The 18437-nt window shown below is 35.8% G+C and overlaps 2 protein-coding genes across 3 annotated transcripts; one reads left to right on the forward strand and one right to left on the reverse strand.

The window, feature by feature from the left end:
* The first annotated feature begins 2201 nt into the window (after nucleotides 1-2201).
* kdf1b (keratinocyte differentiation factor 1b) lies at nucleotides 2202-15667 on the forward strand. Of its 2 annotated transcripts, none has more exons than XM_059350544.1 (4): nucleotides 2202-2349; nucleotides 3671-4620; nucleotides 6332-6418; nucleotides 12951-15667. In XM_059350544.1, the coding sequence occupies exons 2-4, from the start codon at nucleotides 3690-3692 to the stop codon at nucleotides 13043-13045; spliced, it is 1113 nt and encodes a 370-aa protein (XP_059206527.1). In that variant the 5' UTR covers nucleotides 2202-2349; nucleotides 3671-3689; the 3' UTR covers nucleotides 13046-15667. The 2 variants fall into 2 exon arrangements, with proteins under 2 accessions (XP_059206527.1, XP_059206526.1); XM_059350543.1 differs by lacking the exon at nucleotides 12951-15667 and adding an exon at nucleotides 6817-7278.
* A 654-nt stretch (nucleotides 15668-16321) lies between these two features.
* nr0b2b (nuclear receptor subfamily 0, group B, member 2b) lies at nucleotides 16322-18201 on the reverse strand. Its single transcript, XM_059350545.1, has 2 exons — nucleotides 17527-18201; nucleotides 16322-16898 (listed from the first exon to the last, which is right to left on the reverse strand). Exons 1-2 carry the CDS (start codon nucleotides 18116-18118, stop codon nucleotides 16657-16659), a joined length of 834 nt encoding a protein of 277 aa, XP_059206528.1. The 5' UTR covers nucleotides 18119-18201; the 3' UTR covers nucleotides 16322-16656.
* Between the last annotated feature and the right edge of the window lie 236 nt (nucleotides 18202-18437).

Raw genomic sequence — 18437 nt, forward strand, 5'->3', positions numbered from 1 at the left:
TCTTGAGTTTATCCTTTACTGTTTCTGGTTAATAAAACATGTGTTTACATTGCTGTAGGCTTGGTGCCATCTAGTGTGTAAAAATACACACTGCAAAAAAATCATCTCTAATCTACTAGGTCTCAATTCCTTTTACCTGAGCTAAGGTTTCACTTGATACATTTTAAGCTTCAAATACTGTTTAGTGCAGGGGAGCAGAGTCCAGCTGTCTTGCAACATTACTATAACGGGTTAAAATGACTTTTTGCCAAAAAGTCTTCAATGCTTTTACATAAACTAATATCAAAGGTGAACTTTAAATTTGTTTACAAAACCGTCTTTGCCAATTGGTTTAACCTGTTCAATATGACCCATTTCAAATCACCTGGGTACAAGTTTCACTGACGGAATACAAGGCAAAGGTCACAGTTGCTTCTTGAGAGGACTCTGCAAAAATTAACCCAGTTAAGACTTAAACATCAATCTGTTTTGATTTATCAGGCAGAAAACTTAAATTGATGCACCCCAAGTAACCTATTTTATGCATTACACTCATGCAAATCTCCTGTGAATATTGTAACAGACTTGAACTATGATTCACATTGGCCTTGTTTAATAAAAATAAAACCCTTTCTCCCTGACCCTCTGGTTAGAGCCTCCAATCGTTCGGTCACTAAACTTTCTCAACATTTATACACCCGTTATCTAGGCTAGTCTTGTCTATATCGTGTAGACAACTCTTTGTAATAGAAACGATAAGTGTACATGTCACACTATATAGCTTTCGCTTTTGGCGTGCGCGCTCCCGCGGAGAGTATTATTGTCGGCAGTCAGAACTTGGCATAACACCGGTTATCCTTTCAAAATAAAAGCGTATAAATGTTGACTTGGTTTTGCAGGTTGGGGGTCATTAGGCTAGCTTACTATATCAAATGTTCTATATGATCAGTGGAATTACTCAAATGCTTTTACTTGAGTATTGATTAACCACTATAGAAACACTGTTTCAAGTGAAAGCATGCATTCAAACTTTAAGTAATAGCCCAGAAGTAGGCCTATTTAACATTGGAATATAAAGTCCCAAAAGTAAAATGGTCAAAGCAGAATGATTTATTACTGGATTATAATTATTGATTGTGTTCAAGTTGGAGCTCTATACACTGATGGGTATCTTAAATTGTAGTCTTATAATCTATTTAGGCTACATTTTATGGGTGTATTCAAGTAAAGTAGGCCTACCTTAGTAATATGCTACTTATGTAGCCTCCAATCGTTCAGTCACTAAACTTTATCAGCATTTAGCCCAAATCTTTTCATGATTTTTTTTTTTTTTTTTTTTACAGTGAACTCAGGTCCATTCTTACAACACAAGACACACTGATAAACTTCATCTTCCTTTTTGCCACACTTCACATACTCCATTTTCTTTTGCTTACAGAGGCTCCATACTTTGAAATTCTCATATTCATGTAGTTAAACTATCTTCATCCCTCAATTTTAAGTTAAGACTGAAAGCTTACCTGTTAAATCAAGACTATACACAGTATAGTTGTCATTGGATCATTATCTCTTATAAATGCTCATACACAATTATTTTACATTTATACACATCCATGTTTTTATTTGACTTTTTTGTATGTGCTATAAAATAGCACTTGTATTGCTTACTTTATTTGTTGCTTTCTCTTAATCGATTAAATTAATCGTCAACTATTTTGATAATTTTTTTATCTCATCTTTTTTTTTTTTTTTTTTAAAGAAAATAGGTCCAAATTCTCTGATTTCAGCTTCTTCAGTTTGAATATTTCTGGTTTCTTTGTTCCTTTATGACAATAAACTGAATATGTCTTTGGTTTGTGGACAAAACAAGAGATTTGAGGACGTCATTTTGTGGTTTGGGATTTTTCAACATTTTATTGATCAAACAGCTAATCTATTAATTGTTAAACTAATTGACAGATTATTGATAATGAAAATAATCATTAGTTGCAGCCCTAGTTAATTGATTTTTGAATTTTTGTATAGTTCTTGGGGAGGTGCTTTTTATAAGCCCATTAAGGGTTTTTAACCTCTCCCGCACTTGTTATCGTTACCAAGATAAATTCTCAGGTGAAATCAATGGCAATAAAACTTGAGTTTTATTTTGTAATTCTCGACCGGAAGTCCAGCCTCTTGTTGTGACTACCTGTTGCTTTTCCTCCACCTTGACGCGCAGGTACAGATTTGGTCGAAAACTTTACCGAAATTGACATTTTAAAGCGGAGCTGACACTGGGGACGGTCGGAATGGATTAAAAACAGAAATGCTTAATGTAAGGTAGTGAAGACGACATTAATACCGAAGTCAGTTGTTGGAGGCACCGTGTATACTGTGAGTAATGTTTGGTTAGTGAGTCCTCTAATGGAGGAAAGAGCCGCGATGACAAGTCGCCATGAAAGTGAAAATTGTTCTTCTACACTAAAGGGCTTATGACTTATTATGTGTAAAAAAAAATAACGTGTAATTAATGGTGGTGGAAGTTAAGTTAAACGACATTAATAAAATTAATTTCATTTGTTTGTTTATTAGCCGTGGTTAACTTCATGGTATGGCTACTGTAAACATTCTTCCCAACACATACCGACATGTCAAGGAGAGCCACACACTATTTCAGAATATGGTCATTTAAAGCTTGTTGTGTTTTGAATTAATATATATGCACAAAAAAATCATAATCGAAAGTAAGTTAAGTTTCAGGAGGACTTTGTCTTGCACTTGGTATTCACACAACCTTCAAACAGGTGCATGCTTAACTTATTCTAAAGTAAAAAGTTGTGTTTTGAATTGAATTTGGTGCACTGCAAAAAAGGTGTGTCTAAAAACAAGATAAAAACACTAAATCTGAGGGAAATGATCTTGCTGCATGGACAGATAATTTCACTTGACAAGATCTCTGAAATTAAGATTAAAATATAGAAATATAGAAATAAGCATGTTGTATGCTTAAAATAAGAAGTTAACTCTTAAAACAAGAAATTATGTAACACTTCTAAATCTAAAGGTTTTTTTTTTATCTTGGTAAGAAACAAATAATTTTCAGTGCACTCTGCTCGGGCCAGTTCATCGCTGCTTGAACTTTAATTTATCTCGTTTTAAGAGTTAATTTCTTATTTTAAGTGTATAACATGCTTATTTCTAGAATAATAATCTTAATTTAAGAAATCTTGTCAAGTGAAATTATCTGTCCATGCAGCAAGATAATTTCCCTCATTTTTAGTGTTTTTATCTTGTTTTTAGACAACACTTTTTTGCAGTGTGTAATTGGTGTATTGATTCAGAGAGGCAGGTTTGCATGCAGTTTTAAGCTTTGGTTGAATAGATTTGTTTCACTGATATATAATATGTGTGCTGTCATTTAATAGTTGCAATGAAACATTTTTAGTTCAATTTCAGAAATCCCCATGACATCATACAGTGTCTAGCTAATTGTCTTTGCCTGAGCGCTCAAATATCCTCCAGAGAACCAGTCGGATTACTTTACCTGCCACCTGGGGATAGAAGTTTCACATTTGTTTTGAAGAGAGATGCCCTCAGGTGGCTTCAAGTGATTTAAGTTTTGACAGCTTTGATAACTTGTTTAGCAGTGCTATTGCAACACTTTCTTACCATGTAGTCACCTCAATTGACCTCATTTTCTCTCATGCTTGTGCAGATCTTGGGGGCAGTAAGTCATGTCCGCCGGCAGCACTGGCAGTCAGAGACACAGCTCAGGTCCTGGCAGCTACAGGCATGGACCCAGCCGGAGCAGCAGCCAGAGGTCGTCCTATGAGGAGCGCTGTGTGGACCCAGTGGAAGACAGACTCCCGACCCCAGAGCCAAAGACGATCCACAAAGCTCACCTGAAAGATGCGAATGGAAAGGAGTCTGAGACGCTGGGCTTCATCCCTGGCTCAGCTGACCCTTCCTCTGCAACACAAACCTGCAATCCCTGCGGCCCTCCAAGGAGCTGCAGGACCTTTGTGTGCAGTGTGCTCACCTGCGGCCTGTATAGGGTCTGCCAGCGCTCCATCCTCGCTCCGTGCCTGGCGCCAAACGAGAGCTCCCCAGATGAACCAGAAAAGGTGAGCCTTCAATCTGTGAAAGCAGGAGACAACCGAGAAGACGACGCCACAGACTGGCTGGGGGATGTCCACATCGGGGGAGTGAAAGTCGACAGTCCAAGAGAGTATTTAGAAGTTGAATCCAACGCTCCGTCCTACGTGCGTCCTCCTAGTGGTCAGACGCAGCCCAGCCACCCGTCCCTGCATGAGTCCATGAGGTTCGATGACTGGGAGGACGGCGAGGAGGACGTAGACTCTCTGATCACTAAGAAGCTGCTGGAGCTCTACTCCGAGTATCAGATCGAAGAGTTGGCCAGGTGCACCTCAGATTCTGTGTTTCTGAAGAAGAGCAAGACCATCAACCACCTCATCAACTCACTGGCAGAGGAGCACAAGATGGACGAGCAGGAGGCCGAGTGTCGGCTGGTGCGCGGCATCATCCGCATCAGCACCCGGAAGAGCACGAAGAAGAGGCCGCACGTCTCCAGGATGGAGAGGACGCTGTCGGACAGCGGCAACGAGACCATGAGGGAGAGCGGCTCGTTCTCGTTCAGCAACAACAGTGAGTTGTAGTTTTTCAAATCTTAAAGGGACAGGCCACCATGGTTGTTAAAGTTAACCAAAACTAACTAAAACTAGAATAAAAAAAACATTTTCGTTAACTGAAATAAAAATAAAAACGAGAGTTTAAAAAAAAAAAAAAAAGATAACTTACTGAAACTGTGTTGTGTGGTTACAAAACTAAATAAAGTTAACTGAAATTATAGTGAAAATGTCTTTAGTTTTTGTCTTTGTCTACTTTTTTCATACATAGTCCAGTGTTTCTATTAGAAAGAGGATTCTATTAGTGAACATGCAGGGACACATGGTAAATATGTTTACTGAGACTGAGATGTCTACACTCAAAAGGCCCTGAACTGTAAGAGTTAGTAACATCATTGGGGCTAAGATGGATAAACCAAAGGAAATAAAGGCAAAATTTATTATGACCTCTTTGAATCTCGCACCCAACAAATACCCAATTACAAAAAAACTAAAACTAATAAAAACTAAACAAAAACTAAGCATTTTCTAAAAATTAAAACTAACTAGCAAACTCACTCTAAAAACTATCTAAAACTAACTGAATTTGAAACCAAAAATTCACAACGAAAACTAGAATTGAAAAAACATTTTCGTTAACTAAAATAAAAATAAAAACGAGAGTTTTAAAAAAAACTATAACTAACTGAAACTGTATTGTGTGGTTACAAAACTAAATAAAGTTAACTAAAATTATAGTGAAAATGTCTTTAGTTTTTGTCTTTGTCAACTTTTTTCATACATAATCCAGTGTTTCTATTAGAAAGAGGATTCTATTGGTGAACATGCAGGAACACATGGTAAATATGTTTACTGAGACTGAGATGTCTACACTCAAAAGGCCCTGAACTGTAAGAGTTAATAACCTCATTGGGGCTAAGATGGATAAACCAAAGGAAATGAAGGCAAAATTTATTATGATCTCTTTGAATCTCGCACCCAACAAATACCCAATTACAACTAACTAGCAAACTCACTCTAAAAACTAACTAAAACTAACTGAATTTGAAAACAAAAATTCACAACGAAAACTAGATTTGAAAAACATTTTCGTTAACTAAAATAAAAATAAAAACGAGTTTTAAAAAAACTATAACTAACTGAAACTGTATTTTGTGGTTACAAAACTAATTAAAATGATAGTGAAAATATCCTTCGTTTTCGTCTTTGTCAACTTTTTTCATACGTAAACCTTTTTGGTTGATATGAAATCAATTTCATCTATTTGGATTTATGACTTAATAAAGTTAGTGGGGCTGAGATGGTTAAGGCAAAGGAAGTAAAGATTAAACAATAAACATTTATTGTGACTTTTTTTAATCTTGCACCCAACAAATACCCAATTGTAAAAAAACTAAAACTAAAACTAATAAAAACTAAACTAAAACTAAGCATTTTCCAAAAAATCTAAACTAACTAAAACTAGCAAACTCACTCTAAAAACAAATTAAAACTAGCTGAATTTGAAAACAAAAAATTACAACAAAATTAAACCAAAACTAATGAAAAATCCAAAACTATCATAACCTTGGTTGGAGACAGGTAGGATTTAAAAAGAAATATATATATATTAGATTTTGGGGTGAACTGTCCCTTTAACTCCACAAATATCAGTGTTTCCTCTGAGACACCATAGAATTGCTTTTCTGCTGTCCAGTAAACATCACTCTCTTCTTCTCTGTTTCCTCAAGATGATTCCAAATTAAATCCAAACATCCAAATATCAGAACTGACCTCCTCTGATAAGTGTGCCAGAGAGATGTGGAGGACCAATGGAGGTAAGACACCTGTCCTGATTATTTCATACATAGTTCACTCTTACGTTCTTTTTTTTCTTTTTTATTACTTTATTGCAGGTTATGAAATTACAAATATTAACAGCTTCATCACATATTCAATTCATCTTGCCACATTTATGCATTTTTTACAAGAGGCAATGCCAAAAGAATAAATAAATAAGTAAATAAGATATTCATTTTTAATTGTTTGCTTATTCAATTAATTGTTTCATTGAGGAAAAGAAAGACAAGAAGAAAAAAAACAAAAAAAAAACCCCAAACTATTATCAACGACTCCATTTATTTCCATTACCATTTACTCCAGTTTCTTTTAAATTCTTCTTCTCTGTTTCTTAACTTGTAGGTGATTCGTTCCATTTCCTTAATCTCATCTACAGTTATTTTCCATTTGTTGATGCATGGTGAATTACCATCCAACCAATTTCGTGTGATCTGTTTTAATGCAGCTATACGTATCACTGTATACAGATATTTATCTCCTTCCTTCTCAATTTCGGATGGAATAATACCTAAAAGAATATTAAGTGGTTTTAATGGCTTCTTTAAATAAAATGTACTGATGATTTTCTCCTGAACTGCCCTCCAGAATGTTTCTAACACTGGACAGAAATAAAAAAATATGTGCATGGTTAGCTTCTTGTAGTCTTACGTTCTTATAAACTTTGTAATTCTGTTTTGAATGAAAATAGGATGTAGCTCGACTAATGTGTCATTCACTGATTTCCCGGTTTTTGTTTTCCATAACTTGGCTGTTACAAAAGGGGAAGTCCGACATGCGTTTGTTCAGGTAGTTGCTGCTCACACAGTACCTGTCAGGCAGCATATGTCAGTTTGTATTCATTACAAAACAGTCACAACATCCACTTTTGTTTCTGACAAGACAAAGAGTCTGAATTTGAAAGAGATTAAGATTTTTTTTCGTCAGATGCTGCCCCTTTTCATAGAGGGAATTGGGGGTTGTGGGATGTTTAGGGGGAGATAGCAGGGTAACAGTAAATACCACATAGAAGAGGTGTACATCATCTGAAAGCTGTGACCCTGAAGATTAATCTGAAATGCAGCTCAGCAATGTCAAGTTGTTAAACCTATTGAGGTTTATACATGTTTAGCAATTTGTGGGTTGATACCATTTGTTACATGCATTTTGTGCTGAATTATAGAGGTGTGAATCATCAGAGGCCCTATGATACAATTTTATGTAGATACTTTAGTCAAGATAAGATATTATTGCCATTTTTAAGCATTTTGTGATATGGGGAGTATTGTGGTACAATATATTGCGATTTAACTGTTTAACTGCAGTTTGTGTCCAAAAAATGTAACTGAATCGAGAATTGTTTTGTCAAATAAGAGAAAATTCTCAGTGTCAGTCTTTTTATTTTCCACAATGAGAATCAAACCCACAGACTGACCAACAAAGTATTCAGTCAAACTGAACTGATATCAAACATGTATGGACGACAACAACTGCAGCATTTTCTCAAACTTTCCTCAACTTTAAGCTTCACTGCTCTCAATTTTTTTGAATGAAACATAAAAAAAGTCTAATTTTGCAGTGTGATTTCGTCAACTTCCTGACACGATATCCTGACGCACACGGTGCCTATAGATTCCTTACACTGCAAAAAAAGGTGTGTCTAAAAACAAGATAAAAACACTAAATTTGAGCGAAATGATCTTGCTGCATGGACAGATAATTTCATTTGACAAGATTTCTTAAATTAAGATTATTAAATCTAGAAATAAGCATGTTGTACACTTAAAATAAGAAGTTAACTCTTAAAACAAGATAAATTATTTAACACTTCTAAATCTAAATTTTTTTTTATCTTGGTAAGAAAGAAAATAATTTGCAGTGCACTCTGCTCGGGCCAGTTCATTGCTGCTTGCAGCTTTAATTTATCTTGTATTATTTATCTTATCTCTTCTAGTTTCATATGATACCAGTATCTCCATATTATTCCTAAAAAAATTAAAAACGGCGAAAATACCGCCGGCCTTGGCAACGCTAAATATCGATACTTTACTTATATTGGCACGCAAAATATCGCGATACCATAATATATCGATTTTTTTTCTCCCACCTCTATTAAATATGTGCACAAAGCAGCCATGTTTTAGAATTTGAAGCTTCTAAACAGCAACATCCATATTTGAAGCATTTCCTAACTGTCGTGGCTACCAAGGTTATAATAGTTTTGAATTTTTCAGTAGTTTTAGTTTTAATTTCTTTGGGGTTTTTTTGTTTTCAAATTCAGTTAGTTTTAATTAGTTTTTATTTTTTGGAAAATGCTTAGTTTTAGTTTCGTTTTTATTAGTTTTAGTTTTTTTGTAATGGGGTATTTGTTGGGTGCCAGATTCAATAAGGTCACAATAAATGTTGCCTTTATTTCCATTGTCTGATCCATCTCAGCCCCAATAAGTTTATTAAGTCATAAAACCAAATAGATGAAATAGATTTCATATCAACCAAAAAGGTTTACGTATGAAAAAAGTCGACAAAGACGAAAACGAAGGGTATTTTCACTATAATTTTAGTTAGTTTTAGTTAGTTTTGTAACCACAAAATACAGTTTCAGTTAGTTATAGTTTTTTTTAAAACTCTTGTTTTTATTTTTATTTTAGTTAACGAAAATGTTTTTTCAATTCTAGTTTTCGTTGTGAATTTTTGTTTTCAAATTCAGTTAGTTTTAGTTAGTTTTTAGAGTGAGTTTGCTAGTTAGTTTTAATTTTTAGAATTTGCTTAGTTTTAGTTTAGTTTTTATTAGTTTTAGTTTTTTTGTAGTTGGGTATTTGTTGGGTGCGAGATTCAAAGAGGTCATAATAAATTTTGCCTTTATTTCCTTTGGTTTATCCATCTTAGCCCCAATTTTCACTATAATTTTAGTTAGTTTTAGTTAGTTTTGTAACCACATAATACAGTTTCAGTTAGTTATCGTTTTCATAAAAACTCTCGTTTTTATTTTTATTTCAGTTAACAAAAATGTTTTTTCTATTCTAGTTTTTATTATTTCGTTAGTTTTCGTTAACTGTAATAACCATGGTGACTACATGAGTTTTTTCCACTCTTCCACTGGGCCATGAACGCCCCACCCTGCAGTGACTCTGTACCCTCGTATCAGGGCGGCCCACTCACCAGTTTGAGGGCCACTGAGTCCTTTTTTAACTTTCTTGATTCTAACAATACTGGACTCATTCTATAAAGCACACTTCAGGTTTTCAGTTTGTAATTGTACTCTCCCAGCCAGGTTTCTAAAACACCTTTATGACCTGAATAAATACACAGGACGTGTCCTCTGTGTCCTTTATGGCCGCCCTGTGTTGTTTTACAGTTTGCCTTTGTGTGATTACAACAGGCTGTTTAGTGACCTTTTATACAACACAGAAAATGTTAATGCACCTTTTAAGGAAATAGAAATATGCTCTGCAAAAGTGATTTAGTTTGAAGATACTTTAAGGGCTTCGTAACACAGTAAGCTTTTCTTGTTAATCTCATTGAGTTTGAGTTTTTTCTTTCCTTTAGCTTGGTGAGAAGAGTATGGTGGCGCTAATTAACTTAAAAAATGATGCCTAAATAGTTATTTTAGGTCTTGATCTTGCTTCATGGAAAGCGTTGTGTTATCTCATAAAGCTGCTGCACCAATGACAAACTAAAAATGTAAATCATTTTCATCAGTGAAGTGCACGTCTGTTCTGAAGTTATGAAATCACATCCCAGAAGTTTAACTGGGAATGTAGATGGAATGTGGAGAATATGAGAATACAATAGTGGGCCCAATGAAAGAACTTTTTTTTTTTCTTATCCTAAATCCCTCTTACATTTTTCTGCACGGCTCGCTTGTTCAAATATTTAAAATGGGATTCACCGAACGCTCTTAACTGCACAAACTTGTTGTAAATGACTTGTTAGAACTTGAATGCAACCTGTTCACCTGCTGCTGCAACATGTCATCAGAGCTGTGCTGTTAGAATGAAGAGGAACAGTGTGGTGGGGAGTCAGATGCCAAAGCAAAGTGGTGTTTGATGGGAAACAGTCAATGAGACATGAGGGTAACAAAAATATAATATTCTATGGTAGGAAATTTAAAATACGGTTCTTAGTATTTCTTTGCAGTACATAGTAACTATAACCAATAACAATAATATGTACCATATTTATTATTGAAGACATTTGTTTTTGCCCATTCTTCTTGTTCACTTAATGAATTAATCACCTGATGAAGTGAGGTTTGATAACGCACAACTAAAAAATTCAAAGGCTGAATAATTTGGATTCATTTGTTGTAATATGCAAATATTGGCAGCGTTTAGCAGCTCTTGTTATAGGAAAATGTGGTAACACTTTAGATGAGGGAACACATATTTAACATTAATTAGTTGCTTATTAGCATGTAGATAAGTGACATATTTGCTCTTAATTAGTCATTATTAAGTAGCCTTATTCTGCATGGCCTTATTATACAACCAGTAAGACATTAACTAAGAGTTTTCCCTCAAGAACCTCAGAATTATTGCTTATTAGTAGTAAGTAAGGAAGTTGTTGTATATGAGTTACAATCTTAGTATTTTACTTTACTTTGTATGGAATTTATAAGTCTCTACATATCGGTGAATGAAACCATGGAAACGGCAAATAGCCACCTTCTCCAGACCTTTGACGTGATGAGGATTGGTAGATTATAATGTCAATCATTACTCTATGGTAATGGTTGACATTAGTGTGATGAAGTGGATTTGGATAAATAGTTAATTTGGCACTTCGCACCTCCTGAAAACACACCCATCAAACCTGGGGTAGGCTCTGTTTTCAGGCTGTAGGAAATCGAACCTGTGATGAGAGACTTTGGCCAGACACTGGTCATATCCCGTTAGGCCATAACCCATGTATGTGCATAGCCATTCAGATAATGCATTCCTGATGAATTATCTTATCAAAACGAGAGTCTAAAAGTGAGTCTGACAATAAATGCAATAAAACAGTATCAGCTCAGCTCATAGCTAGCGCTGCATATGACCTAATAGTCTGATGGGAGGGGCTATGGACAGAAGGGAGAGATGCAGGAGGAGGGTTTACTTTACATTATCCAGAAAACTACAAGTGCAGTGAAATCCACACACAACGTATTTCCATGTGTTTGCATCACCACAAACTGTTGATCAGTGGACTTCTGTAATGGGAAACCATTGTTGGTCCAGTGTAAATGAGTAGTGAACTACATGTAATTGAACTAGTAGTTTAACTCCACACACAATCAGAATCAGAAAGCCTTTATTGTCATTGCACAGGGTAGTACAACGAAATTTGCCATCAACCCGTCCAAAATGTATAAAAAACACACAAAACAATATGACAGAGGTGAACAGGACAGGAAGACAGAGATGAAGAGATGTGTGCGTATCTGTATATGTGGGAGTTCGAGTGTGTCAGCCTGAGACCCGCCTTTGTCCAGTACAAAAAAGTAATTTAACTGCTTAAATCACTACACAAATATATATGCAGTTGAACTACCAGCTAGCTACTGCAAAATGTAGTTAAATACCAGTTAAATTACATGTAGATCACTGCTCCCCAACACTGCTGAGCTCAAAACGTTCTCAATGTGTAAACTGACAGTTATAAGGCAGTATGAGCATTGAGCTATATGTACATTGTTAGTTGGATCATTTTTATAGAAGTAGTTTGAACTACTTTGTCTATGTCACTTTAGTTTAGTTCTTCCAAACGCCCATCCCTAGTAGCTTTACTGTAGTTCAACTTGTTCTAGTGTTAAGTAATTGGTAGCTTTCAAAGCTCTGAGAGGCACGTGCCTGAGAACAAACAAAACAGGGCCTGCACAGAAAAACACAGGTCGTCAGTGCTACTATTGGTTAAAATAACTTACAGAGTACCATGAAGTCTTAAGAGTGGTCTGAAAAATAGCACACACACTGCAAATTATTTGTTTCTTACCAAGATAAAAAAGAAAAGTTTTAGATTTAGAAGTGTTAGATAATTTGTCTTGTTCTAAGAGTTAATTTCTTATTTTAAGCATTCAACATAGATTTAACAACCTTAATTTAATAAATCTTGTCAAGTGAAATTATCTGTCCATGCTGCAAGATCATTTCCCTCAGATTTAGTGTTTTTATCTTGTTTTTAGACACACCTTTTTTGCAGTGCACGTCATTATACATACACGTACGGTTCGTGGCTGTAATAAAGGCTGCAGTTCCAGTGAATTTAGGCTACAAAACCACTGACCTAGGCTTAGGGCAAAAAACTTCCTGGTAAGGTGTTATAAAAGACAGTTTTAGTTACGACGTGAGCCACGGAAGTTATGTAAAAAACGTAAGTTACATAAAAATAAAAATAGTAACTGCCAGAAGTTGTCAGTTTTGAGAAAATCCTGTTAAAATATCCCAGATGTTGGTGTGAAATGGTTTCTAGTGGCAGTGCACTGTGAACAGGGAGAGCAGTCAGCAGCAGATTTAAAGCTGAGGAATGACCGTGTTTCTTCTGTCTTCTTTGCAGGACGCACTTCTAGTTCTCCAACAGCCTACTCACCTTCTCACACAGACACTAATTCTTCAGGTGTCCCACTCATTCGCACCTCTGTGAGAACATGATTCCTGCTGCACGCTGGCGATTTATGCTTGAATTATTTGTCATGCTGCGTCCACAAGGTCACGTATGGGACGCTGAAAGGAGACACTACTTGCACAGGAGTCTCTGGCTGAGCCGAGCTCTTTGTAGAGACCATGGCTTTGCTGTGGAAGAAGAAAATGTGACTATTCACATTGTCTGAAGGACTTCAGTGAACTCAGGGCTCTGTGTGTGGATATTTATGATTAATAATGTGTATATTGAAGGATTGCTTGATGAGAGTTTGCCCTGCAGGCAGATATCACCAGCAGCTCTTATTCTATCACGGTTTATCATTATGTTCATGAAACCGGATTGGTAATTATTCTGATATGCAAAGGATATTTAGTTTTAGTGTAAGTTGTTTTTGGGCACATTTCATCATCCTGTTAGATTTTAAACTAATTTATGTGATTTTAAACTGTATTTTGTGCTTTCAATTGAATGGTTATGTATCTCAGTGATTTAAGATGAATGATCACAAATTTCTGTTTGATAGTTTTTATAATTTGGCATTTTTGGCATAGTGGCCACAGTGTGAAGGGATGAAGTAACTATAGTAGGGCTGGGCGATATGGACCAAAAGTCATATCCCGATATATTTAGGCTGAATATCAGTATATCCCGATATTTTTATTGCAAAGTAAGAGCAATTTTTCAGTCAAAGTCAAATAGGACATGTCACAAGTAGTTTTATTGAAACTATTTATTTAAGTGACCATAAATGCAGTATAACAACTTTTTAAAAAAAATCAAAGCTCCATAAAGTGCACGTTTAAATAAAAATATATGTTAAATATAAGCCGCAGCTTGCCTGGAGCAAGGATCACAGTGCAAAATTGAACTATATAGATATATGCGATATGGTCTAATTCCATTTCACATTTAAAAATAAATCGATATATCGCCCAGCCCTAAACTATATAAATATATAATACATACATATATAATACATACATATATAAACTATATATGTATGTGTGTGTGAAGAAAAAGTCAGTTTGATATCCAGAAATGGCTTTATTCCTGTCATTCTAATATTAGGTGTGTTTTTTATGTGTGATGGTAGTACACTACAAATATGAATGGTTTCTGTCAAAGCAACAGTTTGACATTTTGGCGAAATCGCTTATTTGTTTTCTTGTGGAGAGTTATATGCTAGTCCTTAGCATAAAGAGTGGAAACATGGGGAAACGGCTAGCCTGGTTTTGTTATAAGTTAAAAAAAAATCTGCATAGCAATGTTTCTAAAGTTGAAATCATACTTTAAGCATCCGTGATCCTGGGTATGTAACGTAAATTCCAAGTTGTGATTTTTCATGAAATTATTCACAGACTATTTTTTGGTCACAATTTGTTTTTGTTTTTTGCTTCTGCGTGTTTAGAGGTGAGCTTTAAAGGTGCTGATGGAGTATCTTGTTACCTTTGGACAGAGCCAAGGTAGCTGTTTCCCACAGATTCACTCTTTATGCAAAGTGGTATTCTCTTGGAAAATAGGTAAATAATATGTTTCCCCCCTGTGGAAAGTCGGGTTGAAAGCTACGTAAAAAGTTAGTAAGTTAACCTTGAGTTAAGTTTTTTTTCCTTTTGTTTCGATTGAGACATTTATGATGTTAATACATTGTATAATGTGATTTCCTTTTTGTTCAAAGCACATTGTATTGTTTGTGTACAGTAATAACATGAAGCTCATATGAAGCAGAGAGCTCATTTGGGGTTTTCACACCAAACACAAAGGACATTTTTAATGCAACGCATCAGTGCAAAGAGGCGAAACAAAAAAAAATATTGTTGAGTTGTCTGAGCTACAATTAAACAGTATAGTTGTACAGAGACCAGACAAATGATCCCGCGAGGCTAAAATTCACTTTGTGTTTGGTGTGAACACAGCATTAAGCTTTTCAGTTCACCAGGTGTTTGATGCATTCTGGATGCTGTTTGTGGCCGTCCTGTCTCTAAGTCTAAACTAAACTAAATATGTTGTGATATCTGGTGTGAATTGCAGCTAGACTTAGGGTTGTATCATGTCCTATAACTAATAGTGACATTATCCCCAGCTGACTCATGAAGTGAATGTTTTCTTGACCCTGCTGCTTGCTGTGTTTGCTCCTGGGTGCTGATGGGAATTTGGCCAGCTGACTCAGTGGAATTTATTCAGCTCTGTGTCCTTCTTATCAGCATTAGCTTATGGACCCTATTGTAGCTCTTTCACTTAACACACAAGGGCAGCTAATATTCTAAAAGTATATTGTTTAACTGTCCAGATCATCTATCCTCTTGTGCCCTATTTTCATCTCTAAATATAAAGAATAAAGTACTTTTGGGACTTTGGGTAATATGGACGGAGATAATAATAATAACACCACAGTATATTTTCAGTGTGTCAAGAGATTTGGCCGCAGCATCAGGGTGGTTCTAATGAAAACTGGTTTATCTGGTTTCGACCAAGAAGCAGACTATTGTTGAAGTGATTAATGTCTGTGTCATATATACCGTAATTATCTTAATATACTACTTATCCTTTCACCAAACTGGTTTAATTGTCTGCTAAAGCTTAGCATTTGTTTTCATTTGCACAATAGATTTTCTCAGAAAGCTTCCTAAATTCTAAATAAGAATGTTTAATGCTTGGGCCTCTCACCAAGGTAATGTATTTTCAGCAAAGATGTGTTGGCAGGTTCTTATATTGACTTTAATCCATCTTTTAACTGATGTGTCATTATAAAAACAATAAAATAAATGAAGTGCAACAAAAATGAATGGTTTGCCTGATGTTTGCCACATGTGGCCACATGAGGGAGTCAAAGTATACGTCCTTTTTCAAAGTCAAGTCACTTAAAACCACAATTTCATCCAGCTGATATTAAAAGGTTTATTTCATGTGCCTTTATCCCTTTGATGCACAACACGGGGCTAAAGTGACCCGACTACGTTTTTTTTTCTAGAACTTTGCAATAAATTAATTTCATCTTTCAGTATTGCAGGTTTTCCTCAATTAACTTGTTTTTGATTAGCATACATCCACATTTTTTGTTTTGATTTCTAACTTTTTGAATAAAAACCTTTTTTTTTTTTTATCACTACGCTTCTAATGCACAAGGTCATTTTTGACCCATGTTGTGCATTAGAAGGTGTTTATATGTTGTCATCAATTCACCAGTCACCAATTTAAAACCTGACAAAGAAGACACAAATATTAACTATCCTATTTTGTTAAATTGGTGTTTTTTTTCAATGGAAATTATTATTTGGTGGCTCTAATAAATCTCAAATGTTAAAATATGTGATTTTCCAATGTAATCTGGTGGTTCTAACAACTCTTTTAAAGTTAAACCTTAAAAATAAGACAAACACAGTTACACATATACTCAAATTGTTAATTCAGTGTATCACTTTTTTTATCACTACGTTTCTAAAAAATAAAATAGAAAGATATTCAAACACACAGCAGCATTAAATAACATGGGGAATGAATGTGGGTCATTTTTGACCCATGTTGTGCATTAGAAGGTGTTTATATGTTGTGCATTAAAGGGTTAAAATAAGGTTCACTGTATAAAATTCTATACAATAACATTCACTCATATAAGGTTTATTCATTGCATAAACAACATCTCTGTTAATAAATGTAACATATTTGCATTGCCAATAAGTGGCTTGAAGAAGAGCTCTGTGACCAGGCTGTGGCTGACAGCGTGAATGGTGGAAGCAGCTAGAAGGATGTGGCCGAAGCGAGCTGTGTCCTCAGGGTGCAGGACGTGGAGGACTTCTTGGAGCGCTCTCTGAGCTTCCTGTTGGAGGCCTTCAATGAACAACGAGGCGCTCAATCCCTGAACAGCTGAAGAAGACAAAGATAAGTTTCTGTTTAAGCTCACATCTAATTAAACGGCATGGTTATTAAAACACAACTTCTAATATATTGCTCTGATGGATTGATAATGCATCCCCAACAATTGGGGGCTGGCACAAAGTGATATTTGACCTAATACCAATGGAATATCTAACACACAGATTTAAATGTATGATGGATGACTTTTTAAAGATCTAGGCACCTTTCTTTAAATATGCTGGTAAAAGACTCAACTATTGTATTAAAAGGGATGATAGATGGCAATGAGAGAAACTGGCTAACTGATGATTTTGGGTTATAAGGCAGGACATTCATTTACTTATAATTATTATTTTTAATTCTCAAAAAAATAAAGCATTTTCTCTCGAAATGGAAATTGAGTTTTTTGTAAAAAAAAATGTTTTAATTTTTTTAACGACTCTTCACTTCTTTCCAGATGTGTATTTGCTACATCACTGTCAATCGTAATGGGACAGAGCATTTTCATTGTATTGTCTGTATTACATAATAAGTAGTTGGATTTTTGTTTTTTGTGGCCACAGTGTGTTGTTTGTTGTTTTGTCTATGTTGGAAAATGCAATAAAAAATGAAAATAAAAACACAACAAGAGTTTTACCTGGGTTAAACAGCAAGGCACCCTTCAGGTAAGCATATTCCTTCGGACTGAGATCCAGATTCCACAGCTGATGCAAGCAAGCTCTTAATTTGTGGACTCCAGCAAGAGTGGGCTGATCAGAGTCCTTTTCAGCGAGTCCTGGTCCGAGCAGAATCTGTCTAAGGATGCTTGAATTTGGTGCATCAGTCACTTCAAACATGATTTTTTCTTGGGCAAGCCCCAGAACAAATAACAGAACCCAGCAGTGTGTTAACAACGATGACTGATCTTGCGATGAAAGTTGACTGAAGGATGGTAAACTTCTCACAAAGCGGATGGTTTTGACCAGCACGCTGGAGGCCACTTTACAGGTGACCTTTGGGTCCTTTAGGCAAACCGTCCTCTTCTGCTCACAGTGGCAGTTATATGCTACGGCATTATGTTTCAGTTTGTTGTTGATGGAGCCACTCTCCCTCCCGCTCAAGATGTTATAAAGGATATTATGAGGGTGCTGATCCCGGTAGCTGTTTGTAATCTCTTCCAGAGGAAACATTGTGAAGGGAAAAGTATCCGCAAAACTCTCCAGCAAAGGAAAACCAACCCCAGAAATCATGAGCTGTGCCGCTACAGTGAACTACTGTCCAGTTCAGGCCCTACAGTATTTATCAGGGATGTCAGCTGGTCACGACAAACCCAGCCCTTTTTTAACATTTGAAGGGGGGAAAAGTAACCCTGGACTTCCCATGCAAACGGATCCAGGTTCCCTCCACGTGGTGGCTGTGATAAGGCTAGTTAAACTCAGCAGCTGCACAGGGAAGGGAAGTGCAGGAGCTGGTGGGGTGAATGACATTTATCATGTTTACCTCAGTCATTAACTCGGTCTGTACCAGTCTATCAAGGACTGGCGGGGTCAACGCACAGTCAGCCACATG

The sequence above is a fragment of the Centropristis striata genome, chromosome 14 (genome assembly GCF_030273125.1).
Source record: "Centropristis striata isolate RG_2023a ecotype Rhode Island chromosome 14, C.striata_1.0, whole genome shotgun sequence".
Lineage (NCBI taxonomy): Eukaryota > Metazoa > Chordata > Actinopteri > Perciformes > Serranidae > Centropristis > Centropristis striata.

What these genes read in the sequence shown, in the direction of transcription:
- nr0b2b (XM_059350545.1), bottom strand. Translation starts at nt 18,118, where the DNA reads ATGATTTCTGGGGTTGGTTTTCCTTTGCTGGAGAGTTTTGCGGATACT. An exon ending in TGCCTTGCTGTTTAACCCAG is followed by an intron (nt 16,899 to 17,526) that starts GTAAAACTCTTG and finishes TGTCTTCTTCAG; the next exon opens with CTGTTCAGGGATTGAGCGCC.
- kdf1b (XM_059350543.1), top strand. Translation starts at nt 3,690, where the DNA reads ATGTCCGCCGGCAGCACTGGCAGTCAGAGACACAGCTCAGGTCCTGGC. An exon ending in GTTCTCGTTCAGCAACAACA is followed by an intron (nt 4,621 to 6,331) that starts GTGAGTTGTAGT and finishes TGTTTCCTCAAG; the next exon opens with ATGATTCCAAATTAAATCCA. An exon ending in GATGTGGAGGACCAATGGAG is followed by an intron (nt 6,419 to 6,816) that starts GTAAGACACCTG and finishes TCTCATCTACAG; the next exon opens with TTATTTTCCATTTGTTGATG.